Here is a 24670-nt window from a genome sequence, read left to right on the forward strand (position 1 = left end):
GATCTGTTACAGTTTTTTTTTTTTTTAATTGCTTTGTCACAATTTTCATAAGCAAGGATTACATTTTCAAAACTCATACTTTCATACTAATATCACAACAGATCATCTGGAGTTTCCCCAAATATTCCAGCATGTGTTCAACACACTAGTGATCGACCGATATATCGGTCGGCCGATAAATCGGGCCGATATTTGCGGGTTTGACGTGTATCGGCATTGGCTGCTGCGTTCGCCGATAGTTTTTTCCCGCCATTATTTACAGACAGGCGTCCGCAGGCAGCTCTGTGTTGCTGCAGTTCATGTGCAGCCCATGCACTTCCCCTCCCACACAGTGCTGGAAGCCTCTTCAAGACAATGGCAAGTTTTAAACTTTAAAAGCATCTTTTAACTGTTTGTCTTAGCTGAAATATTGCCATACACTTTGAAAGTGGAAACACGTTGCTCTATATGTGCGTGCAACTAAGCAAGTTTGTGGGTCCAAATGGAAAACGCGAATGCCAAATGCCTCATAAAACTGCTTGTCATTGTATTTAGGGAGCTGCTAATAGCTAAGTTTTGAGGCTATCCATATGCATACGGCAGCTGTTACGAACATTGGTCATAGGATTAAATAATGCTGACATTGTTCCGTGATTCCGTGATATTTGTGGGAGTTTTATTCAGCGACCACCTGGCTGAGGTTTGGACGTGTGCTCATAAAAGAAGCGACGCGGTTGCGACACGCATGCGATGCAGCGCGCTCGTTTGTCCAGGCGCTCCTATGCCGTGGTGAGATGAAAACATCTAAACTTTTCAGAATGCCGCAAGCGCACGCAGGTCATGTGACAAAAAACAACTGACCTTTCCATGACAACATCGAAAGCTTGGTCGCACAGCTGATCATAGCTGGACAGGGCGGGTTTTTATTTCTCATCTCCATAAATACATGTAGTTGTAAAGGGCTAGAAATAAATTAATCCTTACTTTCTTGTCATCATGGAGAGCGCAGTTCATGGTTGCTTAGCAACGACAGATTATGCTGCTTGCTTGTTGCTACTGTGTGCAATAGTGTAATTATTATATTTATGCTTAAAGTCCCTGTAAAGGCAATTCTAAAAAAAAATTCTAAACACATTATAAATGTTAGAAATGTATTGCTAAAACATATTACAAAGACTGTGAACTGTGAAGTACTGAATTGTGGAGTTAGACCGTTAAACAGTTTTTCACCATTGCTGTGTTACGGATTTTTTGGGCGGGGCTAAAACGGGGGCTCGATGACGCACTGGAGCCCCTGAGCTCCTGGACACGCCCCTACTTGACGCACTGGAGCCCCTGAGCTCCTGGACACGCCCCTACTTGATGACGCATTGGAGCCCATTCGCATCAGTTTGCAACTCAATCGCGAGTTACAGTCAGTATTATTTACTACATCCTACAGTTTGCTAGCTAGCTATGCCTTCGTCACGGAAATGCGTATTACCTGGATGCGATCATGTATAAAACAGATCGGTGTCCTTATTTAAATTTCCGAAAAACTATCATATCAACAAGAGGTGGATTAATTTTGTGAAGAGCCACCTTGATGGAGAGCTGAGGATCACCTCCAACACCCGCCTCTGTAGTGATCATTTTACACGGGATAATTTTATAAACTTTCGTCGGAGACAACTGGGATTCATTCACTGATAATCCGCAGTTACTGGTGAATGAATGAATGAATGAATGAATGAGGCATTTATATAGCGCTTTCATATGTAGTACTGTACACCCAAAGCGCTTTACAATCATATCAGGGGTCTCTCCTCAACCACCACAAGTGTGCAGCATCCACTTGGATGATGCGACGGCAGCCACAGTACAACGGCGCCAGTGCGCTCACCACACACCAGCTATAGGTGGAGAGAGGAGAGAGAGTGATAGAGCCAATTCAATGTAAGGGGATTATTAGGAGCCCATGATTGGTAAGGGCCAATGTGTGGAATGTGGCCAGGACACCGGGGTTACACCCCTACTCTTTACGAGAAATGCCATGGGATTTTTAATGACCACAGAGAGTCAGGACCTCGGTTTTACGTCTCATCCGAAGGACGGTGCTCTTTGACAGTATAGTGTCCCCGTCACTACACTGGGGCATTAGGACCCACACAGACCACAGGGTGAGCACCCCCTGCTGGCCTCACTGGTGAATGTGGCCGAACCGACAATCTCCCGCCTCGGCCTTCATCCTCCCGTCTCGCCGACAACTGGTGCCATCATCGGCAGTGCGTGCCCACCAATGAGTGTAAGTTGCCTTGTGTGCTTATGTTATATTTATAGTAGGTAGTCCAGGCTCGAACATGTATGGCTTTGTAAAACAAATTAAGATGCTAGGAGCATCCATTCCGGCTGTAGCTGTGACAGTTGAGTGTGGCGACGGCAGCAAGCTTTCCCGCGAGTGGGCGTGGTTTCAGCGCAGCCAGCGGACACGCCCCCAGCGTTTGAGAGCAGAGACTACTGCTCATTTTTTCAAGATTTTGATCGCTTATTTTATGTACTTGCCGGCTTTTTTTATCATTCAAATTTGGCTGGGTGGCTAATAACACATTTTTCTGTGGTGTGACAAACTCAGAACACATACTTAATTTTGACTTTACAGGGACTTTAAATATTTATTTTCAGAATTTATTTTCAGAATTTGAATTATGCTTAAATATTTATTTTCAGTATTTTCAGCACAGAACTTTTTTTTTACTTGTTCTACCTCACATGTTTTTAATATTTGTCAAATATTGTTTTTTTTTAGTTCAATAAATGTTCCTTTTTTAAATTGAGACTTGTAACATTTGTTATCATCATTGTGTCATTTTTATGATGTAAATTGAGTGAGCAAAAGCAGTATCGGCTCCAAATATCGGCCCAAGAAAATCGGCAGCCCGTATTGGTCATCGGCTAAGGCTGATGAAAAAAAAATCGGTATCGGCATCGGCACTAAAAAATCCATATCGGTCGATCCCTACAACACACACACAATCACACAGTAATCCTGTTCACTAGCTGCGTTTACATGGACACTTATAATCGGATTAACGGCTCAACGCGTCTCAAGCCTAGTGATCCAACGCTGGATACTCTTATAGGTTACGTCCGTGGATCACGGCTGAACGCGTCTTCTCCGCATTCATTTACAAACAAACATCTTTTTTTCGCCTATCGTGCATCTACTCTACACCCGTACCACTAAAAAGACGGATTATTTCCAAGACTTAAGCCATAAATTAGTATTAACCCCCTGAGGTCGGCGGTATCGCCGGCGATACCAGCTCGCTTTTTTTTTTATCAGTGTAAAAGAAACTCATGAATACTCTGTTGACTTTGATTTTCCATAGGAGTTTCATACATCAATCGATTCTGTTAAATGTGTATTATTTTTGTGTATACTCACAATAAAAACAAAGTGTTGTGCTTTTCGCCAAATAAAGAAAAATAAACACGAAGCGAGTTCTGCCTTCTCTCTCTCCGTGTAGTCCATTCTGAAACGCGTCCGAAAATGAATCATAACTCAGCGAATACTTCTCACACAGGCACGTGAGATATGTCTTTATGAAGCTTGAAATCTCTTCTTTTGAATGAAGTAATTTATATAAAAAACAAATGTTTTAAACTCATGTAATCCGTTTGAAAGCAAGGAGAGGTACCGTTTTTCCTTCTGCCTCATTATCTTTATAATCAGCTGCGTCCGCCCCGCCCCCGGCGCGATTCACATGTAAATAGTTTAGGTGATCATCGCATACGCCCCCCGATCAATGCCATAAAAACACAGTTTCTATCAGACTTACTGATAGTTCATCGCGTTTTGAGTATGGCACGCTTCTCCGGTAATAAAGACGTCCTTCAGATGATTCTGGACAGCGAGGAAGAATGCACGATACCAGGTTGTTTCCTCAGAGGAAGATTATAACAGACGACGAACGGCAGCATTTTGAAGAGCAAATTCCGCCGAGGACACAATTTCGGAGTAAGTTTTACTTAAAAGTCTTTTGTCTTTTATTTTTCGTGTTCGCATTTATGAGGAAAAAAACAATATTACGTGACAGTTCTCCATGATGGACGCGAGCGCTCTAAGCACTAAAAGACTTTCAAACATTCACAGAGACCTCAAAACAGAAAGTACAAATCCTTTCTTTAAAACGAATTTCGTTTTGTATCAATTGTATCTTAATTTTAATAATTTTTTCATTAACAAATTTCCTGGATTTTAAATATATATATGCTAGCAATCACAACATAAGGTCTGAACTGGAGATCATCATGAACCCGTAGCCTACTCGCCTCACATGTCTAAAAAAAATTGAAATATATTTACAGAAAGCTGGTTCTAAACAAAACCATCCAAAACAAAAAAACTATGTAGCCTAGTAAATGTGCATTTCTCTGGTGCGTTCACTAGCCTACTGCGAAGATCGCGAGTCAAAAGCCTATCATCAACTTCCTTTTTACCAGAAGTTAAATTTAAATCGCGTGTGTGAATGATGTTTTAGCAAACTGTATTGCTAGACTGAGAGTAAAAATTTGACTGAAATATGAATACATAGATAAAATGTAGGCCTATAATCTTTTTTTTTACAAAGAAAGAGTACACTTGAAATATTGTTAAAATTGTAATTATTGTTGTAATTGTAACCTTTTTAATAAAATAGCAAAACATATTTACAAGATGTAAGGAAAATCTTAAATGGTGAATATAAGTCTTCTTCTAAATATATCTTTTGTCCTTGCATTGTGGCTCAGTCAGTTTCACACCTGAATGAATGGCTAATTATGCAGAGTCATTATGCAGAGTGGGTGGGACAATGTAATCTAAGGTGAAAACCACTCCTCGTTCACGCCCCCCTCGCATATTGGCTTTCCAAGCAAAACCTGTTTTACATCAATTTAAATCAATGTATGGTTTTATGTGAACGATAAAGCAAGACTATTTTCACATAATTTTGAAGAAAAAACTATAGGCGACCACATCCATTAGTCAAAAGTCTTATTGCCACATATTTACTATGTGTTTTGTGGCCTTATTTCTGCAACTTTCATTTTAATTTTTTCCAATAACCACGCATAAACATTATTCTCTTAAAAATTCAAACATATACATGCATGTTGATCAGATATTTTGGTAGCCCTGTTTGTGCTATATAGAGTGAATTTACACCTTTGCCATTAACATGTTTATAAATAACTGAAAAAAGCACAAATGTCAGAGCATGTCAGAACACCTCCAGGGCCCAGAAAACAGCTCAGACTCCAGAGGGTTAATATTGATAGCATCACTGGTAGCGTCGTTGCTAACTTAACGTACTGTCCATCTGTTAAAATGGCAAATATATCAGATGTAAGTAGCCTACCTTTTGGTGCAGGTGAGGACACATTTGAGCTGCACGCTGTGCAGTCTGAGCTGGAAGCTGTTGAGAAACAGATCCACGACCTTTTAGTGAGACAAGCCGAGCTGATAGACCGGCGTTTGGCTCTTGAAACATCACGCGCCGATGCACACAAATCAGAGATTAACGTTACTAACCCGCTGACTCCGACCTCGTCTACTTGTGTTTCTCAACATCGGTCCCGAGCGTCGAGGTCGCGATCAGCCATGGTCTCGTTCACTCCGGCTCCAACATGCCACCACGAAGCCTGGATAGTTCCGCAGCGGAAAACGCGAGTCAGGTCTAGACCAAGAAAACTCTCTCCGACCCTCCCGGTTTTCGAGATATCCACACAAAACCGCTTCTCCCCTCTTCGCGAAACAGAACGCGATGCTGTGATCATCGGCGATTCCATCGTTCGACACGTACACGCTACGTTAAATAAAAGTAAGGTGCATAGTCACTGCTTTCCTGGTGCTCGTGTCTCTGAAATCGCCGCTCGCGTTCCCGAGATTCTGAACGAGCGCGTCGGAACTGTTGTCCTGCACGCGGGGGTGAACGACATCAGGCTGCGCCAGACGGAAGTTCTGAAGAAAGACTTCAGGAATCTGATCGATACGGTACGCAGCACATCGCCTGATATAACGATCATTGTGTCAGGACCGCTTCCCACGTACCGACTAGGTCATGAAAAGTTTAGTAGATTATTCGCGCTAAATGAATGGTTAATGTCATGGTGCACTGAGCAGAAACTGCTCTTTGTAAATAATTGGAATCTGTTTTGGGAGCGTCCTAGGCTTTTCCGTGCTGATGGCTTACACCCAAGCAGATTCGGATCGGATCTTCTGTCAGATAACATCTCCAAAACATTAAATACCTTTTGACTAGTAACCAAAAGTCCAAATCATAGTCTCTGCTGCACCAATTTAACTGATATAAATAGTGTTGAACATTGCATAAAATCTGTGTCTATTCCTCGTTTAGTGAGATCAAATAATAAATCTACTGCAGGATCTAGAAAAAATCGAATTGTTATTAAAACAGAAAATGTTGCTATTAGTAATCAAAAACAATTTCTAAAGCTAGGTCTTCTAAACATTAGATCACTCACACCTAAGGCAGTTATTGTAAATGAAATAGTCACAGATAATAGCTTCGATGTACTTTGCCTTACTGAAACCTGGCTTAAACCAAATGATTATTTCGGTCTAAATGAGTCTACTCCATCAGGATACTCCTATAAGCACGAACCCCGTCTGATTGGTCGTGGCGGCGGTGTTGCAACAATCTATAGAGATATTCTCAATGTTACTCAGAAAACGGGCTATAAGTTTATTTCGTTTGAAGTACTTGTACTAAATCTTACGCTCTTAGATGTTAGAAAAACATCCCTATTATCTCTAGCCTTGGCTACCGTATATAGACCGCCTGGGCCTTACGCTGATTTCCTAAAAGAGTTTGCAGATTTTCTCTCAGACCTATTAGTTAATTTCGATAAAGCATTAATTGTTGGAGACTTTAATATCCACGTAGATAATTCAAATGATGCGCTAGGGACTGCGTTTACAGATTTATTAAATTCCTTTGGTATTAAGCAAAACGTTACCGGACCAACTCATCGTTTTAATCATACACTCGATTTAATTATATCACATGGAACCGATCCAACCGATATAGATATCATTCCACAAAGTGAAGATGTCACTGACCATTACATGGTAACTTGCATATTACGTACCCCTGTAATATATCATGCTGCGCCGCGTTATCGATTAGGCAGAACAATCCTTCCATCCACCATAGATCATTTTTCAAATAGCTTATCTGATTTGTCTCAGCTGCTCAGTGAACCCAAACAAACAGATGAACTTGAGGAATTAACTAGCACTATGAGCACCATTCTCTCTGGTACATTGGATATTGTTGCACCCATTAGACTAAAAAAGGTCAGAGAGAAAAGTAAAGCACCATGGTACAACAATACTAAGCGTGTTCTAAAGAGAGAAACCCGTAATTTAGAGCGTAAATGGAAAAAAACTAACTTAGAGGTCTTTAGAATCGCATGGAAAGACAGTATGTCACGTTATAAAAAGGCCCTAAAAGAGGCCAGGGTTGAGCATCTCCGCAATCTAATAGAAAACAACCATAACAATCCTAGGTTCTTATTTAACACCGTGGCTAGACTAACAAATAAACAGATGTCTCCTGAACAAAATATTCTGTTACAGTTTAGTAGTAATGATTTCATGAAGTTCTTCACTGAGAAAATAGAAAACATCAGAACCACAATTGTAAACGTTCAATCCTCAGTCGCGCCTTATAATTCGGCCTCAATTATCACCCCGCAAGAACAATTACAGTGCTTTACAACTATAGAACAAAAAGAGTTAAATAAACTTATCATTTCATCTAAAACAACAACATGTTTATTAGATCCTATACCAACTAAACTATTGAAAGAAGTGTTACATGTAGTGGAAGAGCCTCTCCTCAATATTATTAACTCATCTTTATCATTAGGTTATGTTCCAAGAACATTTAAACTGGCAGTTATAAAACCTCTCAATAAGAAACCACAATTAGATCCACATAATCTAGCAAATTATAGACCCATTTCAAATCTACCTTTTATGTCTAAAATACTAGAAAAAGTTGTGTCCTCTCAACTGGGCTCTTTCTTGCAAGAAAATTACATCTATGAAAAGTTTCAGTCTGGGTTCAGGCCGCATCATAGCACTGAAACTGCGCTCGTTAAAATCACAAATGATTTACTTTTAGCTTCTGACCAAGGCTGTATCTCAATACTAGTTTTACTTGATCTTAGTGCTGCGTTCGATACTATAGATCATACAATACTCTTAGATCGACTACAAAATTATACTGGTGTTCAAGGACAAGCATTAAGCTGGTTTAGATCATATTTATCTGACCGCTACCATTTTGTTTATTTAAATGGAGAAAAATCGATCATAACTCCAGTAAACTATGGAGTGCCGCAGGGATCTGTCTTAGGCCCTCTATTATTCTCAATATATATGCTGCCACTTGGAAATATTATAAGGAAACATGGAATTAGTTTCCATTGTTATGCTGATGACACTCAAATATATATTTCATCACGGCCGGATGAAAACGCTAAATTATCCAAATTGACAGAGTGTGTTAAAGATATAAAACATTGGATGACGCGCAATTTCCTTTTATTGAATCCAGACAAGACAGAGGTAATACTTATCGGTTCAAAAAACCACCCACAAAACCTCTCACAATACAACTTTAACATAGTAGGATGTCCTGTTACTTCATCCTCTACAGTAAAAGACCTGGGTGTTATACTAGACTGCAACCTGTCTTTTGAAAATCATATTTCATATGTTACAAAAACAGCCTTTTTCCACCTTAGAAACATTGCTAAGCTACGTAATATGCTATCTGTTTCTGATGCAGAAAAGTTAGTTCATGCATTCATGACCTCGAGACTAGATTACTGTAATGCTTTATTAGCTGGCTGTCCTGCATCCTCAATAAACAAGCTACAGTTAGTCCAAAATGCCGCCGCTAGAGTTCTTACTAGATCAAGAAAATATGATCATATAACACCAATTTTATCATCTCTACATTGGTTACCTATAAAGTCACGTATTAATTACAAGGTATTGCTACTGACTTATAAAGCCCTAAACGGCTTAGCTCCAGTCTATTTAACCGATCTTCTATCGCCCTATAATCCATCGCGCTCTTTAAGATCACTAAATTCGAGGCTTTTGGTCATACCTAGGATATCCAGATCCACCAAAGGAGGGAGAGCATTTTCACATTTAGCTCCAAAACTCTGGAATAGTCTTCCGGATACTGTTCGTTGCTCAGACTCGCTCTCCCAGTTTAAAACTAGATTAAAGACGCATCTCTTCAGCCAGGCATTTATATAATACTTTTAATCTTACAGTTAAATCCGGTCTCTAGTTCATAAACGCCAGAGGAGAACTGGCCCCCGACTGAGCCCGGGTTCTCCCAAGGTTTTTTTTTTCTCCATTAGGTCACCTGATGGAGTTTTTCGGTTCCTTGCCACTGTTGCCTTTGGCTTGCTCAGTTGGGGATATTTGGGGATATTTAATTGAATTAATCAATCAACGATACCATTGATCAGCATTACCAAACGTGGACGTTCCACTAGAAACAAACATTGATGTATTGTTTTAATTTATTACTGTGAAGCTGCTTTGATACAACCTATGTTGTGAAAAGCGCTATATAAATAAACTTGACTTGACTTGACTTGACTTAAAAAACCTTAATGTAAACACCTTAATCAATCCGATTGAGCTCGATCCGAATGAAATTTCGATCGGATTGAAACGGGTGGTTTATCCCTTTTGTAATCCGATCGAGAGAACATGTAAACACTTGATCGGATTGAAAACCGAAACTGAAAGGACTGCGCATGTGCAATGACGTTAAATAGCGTAATGACGTGCGGAACGAGCTGTTCTTCCTGTTGAATAAAGTGTCATATTAAGAAGTTTCCCGTCATTCTAAAATTCTCTTTTCACTCGCGCGTCTGTGAAGTAAAGCAGGACATCCCACCAGTCCTTGTTTTGGATTATCATCCACAGACGACTGGTTTTGCCCACGGGGAGGGGCATTTTTACTGCGTGATCAATAAGCAGCACGGCAAAACGCTTAATATGCTCTAAATTATGACCAGAGACGAATTAATATTACGTCTGCTGTTTAAAACAAATAAAGAACCAATAGAGGAGAATATTTATGTGCGAAAAGCGGGAAACTCTGTATATTCGTGCAGTGTGCGCATGTCAGAACATCAGATCCGATTTGAAACTTGTGACATATAAACGCGCACATCAACCCGATTACTTTATTTATCATTCATGTAAACACCTTGTTCGGATTCATCAATCGTATTGATTTCATTCCGATTGTGTCCATGTAAACGTAGCTACTGTTTATATAGAGAGTGTGTGTGTGTGTGTGTGTGTGTGTGTGTGTGTGAGAGAGAGAGAGAGAGAGTGTAATGTAGCTGAACTCTTCATGTTCAATAAATCATCAGTGTCAGTTAAACTTAGTACAGTTTAATCATCAATTAGATGATCAACTCTAGAACTCCTCTGTCATGTTTTCTTTCAGCTTCTACAGGAAGATCATGAAGACACTCAGTGAGTTTCTCTGCTTGTTTTCTTAGTGACTTACATTGTAGGAAGTCGTTCCTGGTCTTGGGAACAGTGACTGTGGAAATCAACAGACATGAAGAGTGTGATTATCATCAGGGTGGGTTCACCATTTTGGGCCCAAGCAAAGTCAGGATCCACACACACACACACCAACATTGCATAACATTTTACTCTGAATTGCACTACAGTAATATTGAATAGAATTAAGTGAGACGTTTAAAAATATATATTTATTTTACTTTAAACTGCATAACAAAAATTGCCTACACTTTGGTAGACCCTACTTGCTTTTTAGCTTGAACAATTGTCTTCTTATTGTGAAATCTGATATTCCAATTCTCAAATATGTCTTAGTGATTGTATTTAGTCTTTTAAACACTTTTATAATGATTATGTTAGATGATAATGGGTAATCGGTAATTGTTTGCTTCATCCACTTCTCCTGAAAGACAGGAAAGTAAGTGGCCGGTGAACTGGGAGAAGAATAAAAACAAGTATTTGATAGACTGCCGATTTTGCAGGTTTTCCTACTTACAAAGCATGTAGAAGTCTGTAATTTTTATCATAGGTACTCTTCAACTGTGAGTGACGGAATCTAAAACAAAAATCCAGAAAATCACATTGTATGATTTTTAAGTAATTTGCATTTTATTGCATGACATAAGTATTTGATCACCTACCAACCAGTAAGAATTCCTGCTCTCATAGACCTGTTAGTTTTTCTTTAAGAAGCCCTCCTGTTCTCCACTCATTACCTGTATTAACTGCACCTGTTTGAACTCGTTACCTGTATAAAAGACACCTGTCCACACACTCAATCAAACAGACTCCAACCTCTCCACAATGGCCAAGACCAGAGAGCTGTGTAAGGACATCAGGGATAAAATTGTAGACCTGCACAAGGCTGGGATGGGCTACAGGACAATAGGCAAGCAGCTTGGTGAGAAGGCAACAACTGTTGGCGCAATTATTAGAAAATGGAAGAAGCTCAAGATGACGGTCAATCTCCCTCGGTCTGGGGCACCATACAAGATCTCACCTCGTGGGGCATCAATGATCATGAGGAAGGTGAGGGATCAGCCCAGAACTACACGGCAGGACCTGGTCAATGACCTGAAGAGAGCTGGGACCACAGTCTCAAAGAAAACCATTAATAACACGACGTCATGGATTAAAATCCTGCAGCGCACGCAAGGTCCCCCTGCTCAAGCCAGCGCATGTCCAGGCCCGTCTGAAGTTTGCCAATGACCATCAGGATGATCCAGAGGAGGAATGGGAGAAGGTCATGTGGTCTAATGAGACAAAAATAGATTTTTTTTTGTCTAAACTCCACTCGCCGTGTTTGGAGGTAGAAGAAGGATGAGTACAACCCCAAGAACACCATCCCAACCATGAAGCATGGAGGTGGAAACATCATTCTTTGGGGATGCTTTTCTGCAAAGGGGACAGAACGACTGCACCGTATTGAGGGGAGGATGGATGGGCCATGTATCGCAAGATCTTGTATGTATGTACTATGTATCAATAGTGTAACAAAAATCTTTGAAAAATTAATCTTTAATCAACTTTCTAAATATCTTAATGACCAAAATGTATTATCTCCACATCAATCTGGTTTTCGTTCAAATTTTTCAACCACCACTGCTCTTTTAAAATTCACAAACGACATACTGTCAGCATCAGACAGTAATATGCTGACAGGTGCTATATTTATTGATCTTACCAAAGCATTTGATATGGTTGATCATTATCTTCTCTTAGACAAATTATATGCTATTGGTCTTTCTTCTGACTCTTTATTATTTTTTAATTCTTTTCTTCATCACAGAAGTCAATGCGTTACTTTTCAAGGCAGCCAGTCTGGCTTCAAAATTATTGATAAAGGAGTTCCACAAGGTTCATCCTTAGGTCCTCTCTTATTTTCCATTTTTATTAATGATCTACCGCAAATCTGTCCAGATAGTTTAATTCACTTATATGCAGATGACACTGTAATATATTCATCCAGTGCTGAAGTCTCACAAATTCAATACTCTCTTCAATCTGATTTTAACTTAGTTCAAAAATGGTTTTCTTCTAATAAACTCCTTTTGAACAAAAACAAATCTTACACAATGTTGTTTTGCTCTCGACCTAATTCCTTGCCTATATCTAAAAGCTGGTCTATTAGTTTTCTCGATGGAACAGCTTTAACAAAAGTTGAAGAGTTTAAATATCTTGGTCTCTGGCTTGATACTCAGCTTTCCTTCAAACCTCATATTAATTCAATCTGCAAGAAAATATATGGTCAATTGAAGTCACTTTATCGCTCTGTTGATTGCTTTTCACAACAGGTTCGAAAAAGAATAATTACGCAATTGATACTTCCAATAATTGATTATGCTGATACTATATACGGGAATACTACTGATTCAAATCTTCGTCCTATCTCTGTACTTTATAATAGTCTTTGTAGATTTGTGCTCAGATGTCCTTATAGAACTCACCATTGCCAAATGTATGAGTCTTTGTGCTGGCTGGCTCCCAAGTCAAGAAGGCAATTTCACTGGTTACTACTTATTTTTAAGTGTATTCACTTGCATTTCCCTCCATATTTGAAATGTTACCTAATTTCTTTTAATACACAGTACAATTTAAGGCATACGGATCAGCTCTTCTTTTATGTACCCAGAATTTGCAAAGAAGTAGGTCGTCGTGCGTTCAAATTTAAAGCTCCATCAGACTGGAACAATCTTCCCTGCTCGCTCAGATCTATAACTACTTTATATGTTTTCAAATCATCTCTTCTTACTTATTTTCAAACACCGTGTTCCTGTTTCTGATCTCTCTTTCTTTTAATTTTATTTATTATTTTTGTTTATATTGTACATGTTTGCATTTATGTACCTGTATGCGTATAGTGAAGTGTGTAAGCATATTTATACCTTGTTTTTGTATTTGCATGTTCGCAGATGGCTCATTGATTTCTTCGATTATGGTATGGGCTAAAAATGGGGGGATTAGGTTTGTGGGAGCATTGTTAGTGTGTGTGTGTGTGTGTGTGTGTGTACGAATGTTACTGTATTTAAATGTTTCTTATAGTCTTGTGTAGTATTTACTTTAATTATGATTTTCCATTTTGTTGCTGGTTTCTTTGTAATGTAAAGGACCCCCTCGAAAATGAGATGGTGCATCTCAAGGGGTTATCCTTGAAAAATAAAGAAATAAAAGAAATCTTGGCCAACAACCTCCTTCCCTCAGTAAGAGCATTGAAGATGGGTCGTGGCTGGATCTTCCAGCATGACAACGACCCGAAACACACAGCCAGGGCAACTAAGGAGTGGCTCTGTAAGAAGCATCTCAAGGTCCTGGAGTGGCTTAGCCAGTCTCCAGACCTGAACCCAATAGAAAATCTTTGGAGGAAGCTGAAAGTCCGTATTGCCCAGCGACAGCCCCGAAACCTGAGGGTTCTGGAGAAGTTCTGTATGGAGGAGTGGGCCAAAATCCCTACTGCAGTGTGTGCAAACTTGATCAACAACTACAGGAAACGTATGATCTCTGTAATTGCAAACAAAGGTTTCTGTACCAAATATTAAGTTCTGCTTTTCTGATGTATCAAATACTTATGTCATGCAATAAAATGCAAATTAATTACTTTAAAATCATACAATGTGATTTTCTGGATTTTTGTTTTAGATTCCATCACTCACAGTTGAAGAGTACCAATGATAAAAGTTGCAGACTTCTACATGCTTTGTAAGTGGGAAAACCTGCAAAATCGGCAGTGTATCAAATACTTGTTCTCCCCACTGTATATACACACACACACACATACATATATATATATATATATATATATATATATATATATATATATATATACACACACACACACACACACACACACACACACACATATATATATATATATATTTTTTTTTTTAAGATAAAGATTAATGCAAAGAAATGTGCATATGACACTTACCTGGAGACTGTATGGGGCCGATAGTGTCACTGGCTTCACTCACTCCCACTTTACCCACTATCCTGTAGCGGATCAAGTACTGCTTTCCAAACTCCAATACAGTCAGATTAAAGACTTCATCAGCTGTGTTTATGATAATCCACTGTTCATCAGCACCAGAATCTGCTTTAACCTGCTGGTACTCCACTCTGAACTGCACAGTTTCTCCAGTTGGGGACTTCTGCAGTTTCAGGGACACACTGTCCTCCAGGACCTGCTTCACTTCTGGTGGGGGAGGCTTCGACACAGGCTGGAACTGTGTGTCTGTCAGATTCCCTGTTTCATACAGATAGACAGAAGAGCCTGGACTGGAGGGATCGGAGATGGCAGAAATAATGAATCGATATCTCTTTTCATCTTTATTAGCCTCTGAAAAACTTATGAAAAGAGTTAAGTTCTCTCTCATCTTTGACATGACACCAGGATTGTTGAGCCACTCTTCTGATACTAATGTGCTAGAATTGTGTTTCATTCCCACATCTAGCTCTTTAAACTCGTCAGATTCCAGAAACTCCTTCAGGGTTGAAAGATACGGGTCTTCATACTTCAGAGATGTGAAGATCAAGCACACCACAACATCAATATTAGGATTAAGGAGGATGGCGTTGAGACAGTTTGAGTCTTCAGTTTTGATTCCCTTCAGTATCTCGGTGTGAGAACTCAAGATTTTAAGTTCAGCCGTTGCATGATCTAACCACTGGTTAAGCATGTCAGCATTAAAGGGGGAGCTGTAGTGGATTTTCAGGATGTCTTCCAATGAATTTTGCTCCATCTCTCCTCCTCGTATAGCAGGCAAGACCTTGGCCACTGCTTTTAGGAATACCATTTTGTAAATGTTAAGAGAGCCCTGAAATAAACAGAGCCTCTCTTTGATGTCTTTGAAAACATTTACCAGAGTTTTTCTGGAAAAGTCGTTGCATGTCCTCTCTACTTCTCCCAGCCCCTCTATTATTTCTTCAGTGTTGGAAACCAGACGTGTGGTGATTTCTCTTTCCAACTGAGCAGCTTTTGTATCCAGTAGAGAAAGAGGATAGAGCCAGACTTTTATTGGAACTGCATTCTGTGGATTCTCCTTCAGTATAGTGGGGAGCTTCTTGTACACATCTAGGGCCTCCATGTAAGTGGTGGGGTTCTGATCAAGGCGGACGTCACCATAAAATGTGCAGGCAATGCTCTCAGCCCTATTCTTCTGACCATCTGTCATTTGTAAAGCTCCTTGCCCCTCAATAGAAAATCTAGGTATGTTCTTGACCATGATGTTCAGTTCTCCTTCAATCTCCTGCTTTTCTTCGTCTTCTGAAAATGTCTGTTCAAACACCATGACGGCCTGAGCTCCGTACAGTACAGCCGTGACCACATGAGTTGCAGTTTTCTGGTCAAAGACCTGAGGGTAAGTGATCTGTCCCAGATGGCTCATAGTGAGCTGGTCGAATCTTGTGGCTTCACTGTAATTCATTGTAACTCTGGACTGTTGGTTTGAGGATTTGGTGTCACGCAGGAACTTGGCAGATCCTCCCACTTCCACCAGCCCTCCCAAGAAGCTGGCCTTCAGGGAAGTACTCACATCCAGGAGACTGGACTTACTAGAGAGAGAGTCGGAGCTACTGAACTTCAAATCTGTCATGGGCTTTGGACGGGTGTCCAAATCTTCATTCAGTGACTTCTTATCCCACAGAGTGACACCTGAAATGAGAAATGGCTTTTACCAGTACCTTTATCACCTTTATTTATATAGCACTTTTTACAATACAGATTGTTTCAAAGCAGCTTTACAGTAATAACAGGAAAATAATGCAACAAAGTTTGTTTCAAGAAGAAAATAGCGCCAACGTCCAGCTTAAGTAAGTTCAGTGATGGTTCATTTTTGTTTTAAAAAAATGGTATTCATTTAATTCATTTATATATATATATATATATATATATATATATATATATATATATATATATATATAGCCGCTCTGAAAAAAACGTGACGTTATCATCCAGCTCAGTTCAGTTCTCATATAATAATGTCAATGCAAGCAGATCAATAATATTGTTGAATATTAACGTGTGATGACGCAATGTCAACATGCTGATTTTGTATCTATAAGACTACTAATTTAATAGTTGTGTCCTTTCTCTTAAATCTCTAAATTACCACATTGTTGCTTCACATTTGGATGAAAAAGAGAGTAAAAAGCATTTTAGTAGGTACTGTACACCACCTGGAATGAAGGTATCCTTGCGGCAGTCATAAAGCATACCAGGATACAGAGGTCTTCCTAGAGCTGCCACTTCAATGGTCTGTGATCCCATGGCTGCAGGAAATATCAATGAACAATGGGGATATTTATACATTTGAAGATTAATAATGACTACTTTATCATTCTAAAATTATTTTTACTTTTACTAATTTCATTAGTTTACTAATTGTTTTAACGTTCCTTAAAATGCAATCTAATTCCGTCTTTCAAAATTTAAAAACACATTAAGGCATAAATCCTTCCGGCTACATTTACATGCAACCAAATAATCCGTTAGTAATGGGATTGACGGCTCAATCTGACTGAAAAGCCTTCATATACACACCTTAATCGATCCGACTGAGCTCGGTCCAAATGAAATTTCGATCGGATTGAAAGGGGAGGTTTATTCCTTTTCTAATCGATCGAGAGAAACAACGCACTTCAACCCGATCGCTTTATTTATTGTTCATAAACAGTAAAACATTAAATAATTTTTAACCAAAACCAATTTTGTGGTGAAATGACATATGCTTCTGACTAGTTTGAAGACATATTTTTCTTCTTAATGCATTTTGAGTCTTCCTGCAATACTGTTGAGATCCAAACACCTCATGATCCGTAGTTGGCTGTTACGTCCCATGTGATAAGTGTGACTTGTGTTTTGGAGTTTGTTCTCTCTCCCTCTGTCTCTCGCTCTTTACTTTCGTTTTCAGCAGGTTGATGCAGGTATATAGAGCTTGTTCATCTGTCAATCTTGGAGACACATACTGACAACATCGCGTGTTTATTATTGGTACACACTAAATCGAGTCAAACTTACACTTTAAGTAGTGTCACTTTTGGGGGGCGTAGCTGAGCAGCGACATGTGAAGACGTGTTTTTTGCGAGCTCTGCTTGAATTGAACATTTATTTAATTTTCCCACTCTCTTCTTCGTTCTTTCTGGCGCGAACCTGTCTCTAGTGTGCCTAATTCTTCGAATCAGTAGTATTTTTTTATTTATTTTTTAGTCCAAAGCTGCTCAAAATGCCTAAATCACACAAGTCGAGGCCAGGGCCTGATGCCCCAGACTTGCCTGATGTTGAACCGCCCGCGGAGGTGGGCTCAGGGTCGGATCTCGGCGCAATTATGGCTGCCATAAAGCAAACGGAGCAGAATGTGCTAGTCAAGATCGACTCGTCTGTGATGGCAGCTGCAGGTGAATTACACAAGAAAATAGACAACTTAGCGAGTGATTTAAGGACAGAAATCCTGAATGTGCGCGCTGAGTTTGCGAAGGTTACTGAAGAAATACGGAAAGAAAGCGCCACATTATCAACCCGCATTGATGATCTTGAGGAGGAAGCTAATGGCCAGGCTAACCGTGTTGTAGCACTTGAAACTCAAGTTGATACGTTATCTACTCAAGTTGCCCGGTTGGTAGATAAGACCGATGATCTGGAGTCACGGCAGCGGCGAGATAACTGCAGACTAATCGGAATTGACGAGGGATTCGGAAATATACGACCGGAGAGAGCCGTGGCTGAATTGTTGAAGGAAGCGCTAACCCTCGACTATACGCCGACGCTTGATCAGGGGCATAGGAGCCTGCAGCCGAGGCCAAAGGATGGGGATGCTCCGAGGCCAATAATCGTCAAGTTCCACTACTTTCAGGAGAAAGTGGATGTTCTTCGGAAGGCCATGGGAGCAGGGCCCATCACCCACAATGGGAAGCGTTTTTACATCTACCCAGATTACTCGGCCGCCGTCAGGAAAAAGAGAGCAGCCTTTACCGAGGTGAGAGGATTGCTTCGCCGGTGTACGGGCGTGAAATATGGTCTCCTGTTTCCTGCTACATTAAAGATCACAGCCCCAGCTGGTGAGCAGATGTCTTTCGAAGACCCGGTCAAGGCAAAGCACTACATTGAGACCAATCTGCGCGCACGGGAGACGGAGGGAGAGTGACAGTTAATTCACGGACCATAACAGGTATCACGCTGCATGTTAGCATTGTTGTTGTCTGTGCAGGCTTCGACTGGTAACGCCGGCGCCGCCACGCTACAGTTGGATGCATTTTATGTTTGGACAATGCATAGCTTACTACAATATGTTGAGGGGTTATGTGGACATCATGTGGCCTGGAGATTATTATATTCAAGAATATCTTTAGTATCTTCATTTTTTTCCCTTTTTCTCTGCCACGTCAGTGTGGATAGCGCTGAGTTTCAACTTGACACTATAACCCCAATTGTACTTTTATTTTGTTTTCTAATGTATTCTGTTTAATTAATCCCATTATTACCACCAGTGTCATTCATTTTATTTGTTTTTACTCTTTTCTTGTGGGATTATTTTCCAACTGTGAGTATTTGAAGCCGTATCAGACTGTAAACAGATGGGTAACTTACAGGCATGCATGTAGCAATAATAGTGTTGAGACAAGGGTCCTATTACATTTTGTTCTACCTTTGCAGAGTTCGTGTAAGAGTTGAAGTTAGTGTAAACGTGTTATATGCTTAGGAGAGAGAGGAGAGTTTTCAGGGCGGTCTCAGGTTTAAGGAAGACCAGCCCAGGGGCCCAGGATGGTAAGAGATTTTTTTGTGTTTATCTGTTCATTTTTGTTAGTTTTGTTTTGGGTTTATTTGTGGTTTATGATTTGACTCAAACAGGCATTGAGGTAATGAGGTATAGTCAACGTGTAAGACCGGTTCATTATCAGCTGTGGCACTATGATTCTGGATAATGTAAATAGTCAGCAAGGAGCGGTTTCATTTATTAGTTGGAACGTCAAAGGGTTGAATAATATGGTTAAAAGGAGCAAAGTATTTAGCCATTTGAAATCATTCAAACCTGATGTAATTTTCCTACAAGAGACGCACTTAAATATTACCTCCCATAAAAGACTAAGCTGTAAGTGGATTGGACAAATATACCATTCTCATTTTAACTATAAAGCCAGGGGAACAGCAATCCTAATTAGGAAGGGGATTCCGTTTGAACACTCTGAAGTAATATCAGATGCTAATGGCAGATATATTGTTGTAGTGGGCAAGCTATTTAACACACCATTAATACTGGCTAATATCTATGGACCTAACTGGGACAATGCACAATTCTTTCTTAAGTTTTTTTCTACTCTCCCAGATCTTAACTCCTACAAACTAATTCTAGGTGGAGACTTTAATTGTGTCCTTCATCCTCAGCTGGACAGGTCAAGTGTAAGGTCGAACAATGCTCTTTCGTCAGCTGCAGTGGCTATCAATTCTCTCCTTCGTTCTTACGGTTTATCAGACCCTTGGCGTATAAAAAATCCAACTACGAAGCAATTTTCTTTTTTCTCCCCTGTTCATCATAGTTACTCCAGGATTGATTACTTCATTGTCGATAACCAACTATTACCCTTAATTTCTAGCACCAAATATCACAGTATAGTGATATCAGATCACAGCCCAGTACAGATAGATTTAGCTTTCCCAGGCAATGTAGCGCCCCAGCGTACATGGCGGCTAGATCCCCAATTACTTTTATGTAAACACTTTAGAATATTTCTTAATAATCAGATCGACTTCTTTTTGGAAATTAATGACACTCAGGATGTGTCAAGGGGAGTTTTGTGGGAATCTATGAAAGCCTATATTAGGGGCCAAGTTATTTCTTATGTGGCACATAGAGATAAGGAGCGTTTTAAACAACTTAAAGGGCTGGCTGACAAAATTGCAGATATTGACAAGCGCTATGCTCTTTTACCTACGCCAGATCTTTTTAAGGAGAAATTACTATTGCAAACAGAATTTAACACGCTTATGTCATGGAAAGCCGAAAAAAATATTTTTAAATCCAGACAGGTATATTATGAGCATGGAGATAAGGCGGGGAGGCTCCTTGCACTGCAGCTCAAACAGCAGTCGTCTGAACAAACGATTTCAGGAATTGAAATAGGTGCTGACTCGATATCCCGCAACCCCCGAGTCATTAATGACCAGTTTAAACAATTTTATTCTACCCTATATCAATCAGAGGTGGGTAGTAACTTGTTTGAGATCCACTCATTTCTTGATTCGCTGGATCTCCCCAAGCTTTCTCCAGATGCTCAGTCATCTCTAGAACAGCCGTTGTCGCTTGAGGAGATAGCGAGTGCCATCAAGTTGTCTCAGACAGGAAGGGCGCCAGGTCCGGACGGTTTCCCCATGGAGTTTTATAAGGAATTCTCTGCTAAACTCACGCCCATCCTGAAATCAGTCTATGATGAAGCTTTGCCTACTGGAAATTTGCCGCAGACGCTTACCCAGGCTACAATTTCAGTTTTACTAAAGAAAGATAAGGATCCTGTACAATGTAGTTCATACAGGCCAATAAGCCTTCTGTGCTGTGATTATAAGATTTTAACCAAAACTCTTGCACAAAGGTTAAACCCTATTATTTCCACTATCATTGATGAGGACCAAACAGGTTTCATTCCTGGGCGGCAATCATTTTTTAATGTGAGAAGATTATTTAATTTGATATTTTCCCCCCATTCAACGATACATCCAGAAGCTATTCTGAGCCTTGACGCTGAAAAGGCGTTTGACAGAATTGAATGGACCTATCTTTTCGCAGTGCTAGAAAAATTCGGCATGGGGCCTACTTTTTGTAGGTGGATCAAAGTTTTATATTCAACACCAATGGCGGCAGTCAGGACAAATGGTCTGATCTCAGAATATTTTCCGCTCTACAGAGGAACAAGGCAGGGTTGCTGCCTGTCGCCCTTCCTGTTTGACATTGCGATCGAACCATTGGCAACTGCTATCAGATCTGATGGGAGGATTAAGAGTATATCCAGGGGTGAAACTAAACATAAAATTTTGCTTTATGCTGATGATCTCCTTTTGCAGATATCAGACCCAATTGAGAGTATGCCCCATCTTCTTTACTGGCTACAAAAGTTTAGTAACATATCGGGGTATAAAGTTAATATGTCAAAATCTTTATTGTTTCCATTAAATAATCTGGCAAAACAGATCACTTATGAAAATTTGCCTTTTAAAATTGAAAATGAAAAATTTACTTATTTGGGAATAGAAATAGCTGGCTCAATTAAGGCTATTTTCCAGTATAATTACAGGTCTCTTTTAGATCGTACCAAAAATGATCTGGGTAGGTGGTCAAAAACTCCACTATCCCTGGCAGGACGGATAAATGCGGTGAAGATGACTGTAATGCCAAGGTTTCTTTATTTATTTCAAATGATTCCCATTTTTCTCCCCAAATCTTATTTTGCTCAGCTAGACCGCTGTATCTCTTTGTTCATATGGAACAAAAAACCTGCACGTATAAAGAAAGCAAGCCTGGAGAGAGCTAAATCTGATGGGGGTTTGGGTTTACCTAATTTCTTGTTTTATTATTGGGCAGCCAATATTGTTAAGCTGACATACTGGATAACCATGTTCGCAGATAAGGAGGGTCCAGTCTGGACTGACATGGAACTGAGATCTACACTCCCAGTTTCTCCGATTTCGATCTTAACTGCCCGTCTCCCACTAATTATTAAATTAACGGAGCTGAACTCAAACTTGGTGGTTCAGAATTCGATTAAGATCTGGGGTCAATTCAGGAAACATTTTAATTTGACAAATGCTTGTAGCTTCTCTCCAATAATGTTTAATCATCTCTTTGTACCATCTCAAATAGACCATTCATTTGCAGCTTGGCACAGAAGTGGCTTGGTCTTCTTTCGAGATCTCTTCACTGAGGATGGCTTTGTTTCATTTAAATCTTTATGTGAAAACCATAATTTACCTAAGTCTCACTACTTTAGATACCTTCAGGTTCGGAGTTTTGCCTCTAAATTTTTCTCAGGGTACCCATCTCCACCTTCTAAAGACCTACTGTATTTAGTTCTCAATGTGAGTCAACCAACTAAAAGAGCAATATCAAAGATTTATACATTAATTCTTGATGGCTGCCCTCATACATGGGACAAAATCAGGGCAGCGTGGGAAGGAGAGTTCGGAGAAATGATACCGGAAGACATATGGAAAAATACCATACAGCGTATACACACATCTTCTCTCTGTATTAGACATGGCTTGATTCAATTTAAGGTTGTCCACAGGTTGCATTACTCAAATGACAGACTGTCTAAATTATACCCCAATGTTGCACCAAATTGTCCTAGATGTCATTATTCTCCTGTTTCTTTGGGGCACATGTTTTGGTCTTGTCCATCTTTGTATGATTTTTGGTCATCAATTTTTCAATCACTATCAGCTATATCTGGTGAAACACTGCAGCCTGACCCTATGATAGCTATCTTCGGTGTAGCACGTGATGAGCTAAAGCTCTCCCACCTCCATAAAAATGCAATAGCCTATGCTTCATTGCATGCCCGCCGTCTGATACTGTTGAACTGGAAGGCGAAAAACCCTCCTTCCTATGTCCATTGGATTAGAGAGGTGATGTTGGGATTAGCTCTGGAAAAGATTAGATATACAGTGCACGGCTCGGAGGGTAAATATGACAGAACCTGGTCACAGTTCATAATGCATATCAAGAGCTTGCCTTTTGCTTGACTCATCATTTTTCTTATTTGTTGGTAGTTTAGTTTCTTGCTCTGTTTTCTGTCTCTAGTCTCCTCAATGGCCGTATTCTGAATGTTAAGATTTTTTTTTTTTTTTTTTTTTTTTTTTTTTAATAGTTATTTATTTTTTGTATGCTTGTTTTCCTTTCTGTGGGGATACCACCTGGATGGGGATGGGGGATGGGGGGTGGGGGGTGGAGTTCACACAACTTTTGTAATAAATGCTGAACTTATGTCAATGTTTTGTTGAAAATCATAAATAAAGTTGTAAAAAAAAAAAAAAAAAAAAAAAAATTAATAATAAATCTCATAATGATGGCAAAAAAAAAAAAAAAAAAAAAAAAAAAAAAGTAGTGTCACTTTTTTTTACACTTGATAAAGATAAAAAAAAACACTTTTAGGCCCTGATCACACCTTACGCGTATTTTGCAGTGATAGGTGCCATTTTTGAATTGTTTTCCTATGGCAGTGAGTGTTCTGCGTGCTGTTTATGCGACCCAGGCATCTCGCGTTTTACCGCCAACTGCGCCTTGTGTTTTTGCAGTTGAAGAAAAAGCAGCTCCGAGCGTAAAAAGCGCCCGACGTCATCGCGTTTTTTTTCCACTGTCCAATCGAATGAATGGAGAGGTGGGCCTTCCGTTCTAGTGATGAAAGCTACAGTTGCTTTGAACGCCCGGAGAGTGCGATGATGGAGGATAAAGCTTACCGACTTCACGAACAGTAACTACCACAATGTTAACAGAAAGTAAATAACGATAATAAAAGGCTGATTTGATGTTTACTTGACTGACAGGACAGCTGTTTCGGTGGTTGCCAAGCAACACACTGCTTTGTGCTGTGCGCCTTGGGTTTTGGACCATTAACAGCAAAAGTGTGTTTTTTCCCCCTCACAAGCTCCATTTACACCAGGTGTGTTGAAACTACACTAGGTGTGTCAATAGATTAACCCCCTGAGGTCGGCTATCGCGCCGGCGCGATAGGCTCGTTTTTTTCCTTATCAGTGAAAAAAAAAAAAAATAAAAAAAAAATAAATAAATACTTTTTATCTTATATGCTTGTGTTGTACATCAATCGATCCTGTTAAGTGTGTATTATTTTTGTGTATACTCACAATAAAAACAAAGTGTTGTGCTTTTCGCCAAATAAAGAAAAATAAACATGATGCGAGTTCTGCTTTCTCTCTGTCAGTGTAGTCAATTCTGAAACGCGTCCGAAAATGAACCATAACTCAGCGAATACTCAGTCAAACAGGCATACAGACACACAGGCATGAAGCTTGAATTCTCCTCTTTTAAATGAAGTAATTTATATAAAAAACAAATATTCTCAGCTTGTGAAATC

At 39.7% G+C, this 24670-nt stretch overlaps 1 protein-coding gene across 3 annotated transcripts in view; it reads right to left on the reverse strand.

The window, feature by feature from the left end:
* LOC307157326 (stonustoxin subunit beta-like) overlaps positions 1 to 24670 on the reverse strand; it is a 37987-nt gene that overhangs the window by 1756 nt on the left and 11561 nt on the right. For 2 of the 3 annotated variants that reach the window (XM_079869198.1, XM_079869197.1), the window contains 3 exons: positions 16772 to 16864; positions 14526 to 16247; positions 10581 to 10616 (listed from right to left, as the gene is read on the reverse strand). In XM_079869198.1, coding sequence (XP_079725324.1) covers positions 10581 to 10616; positions 14526 to 16247; positions 16772 to 16862 — 1849 coding nt within the window. In that variant the 5' untranslated portion in view covers positions 16863 to 16864. Of the gene's footprint in view, positions 1 to 10580; positions 10617 to 14525; positions 16248 to 16771; positions 16865 to 17135; positions 17198 to 24670 lie in introns of those variants that run through there. The other variant, XM_079869199.1, reaches the window with a different exon arrangement.

Source organism: Squalius cephalus (assembly GCF_949319135.1).
Source record: "Squalius cephalus genome assembly, chromosome: 4".
NCBI classification, from domain to species: domain Eukaryota; kingdom Metazoa; phylum Chordata; class Actinopteri; order Cypriniformes; family Leuciscidae; genus Squalius; species Squalius cephalus.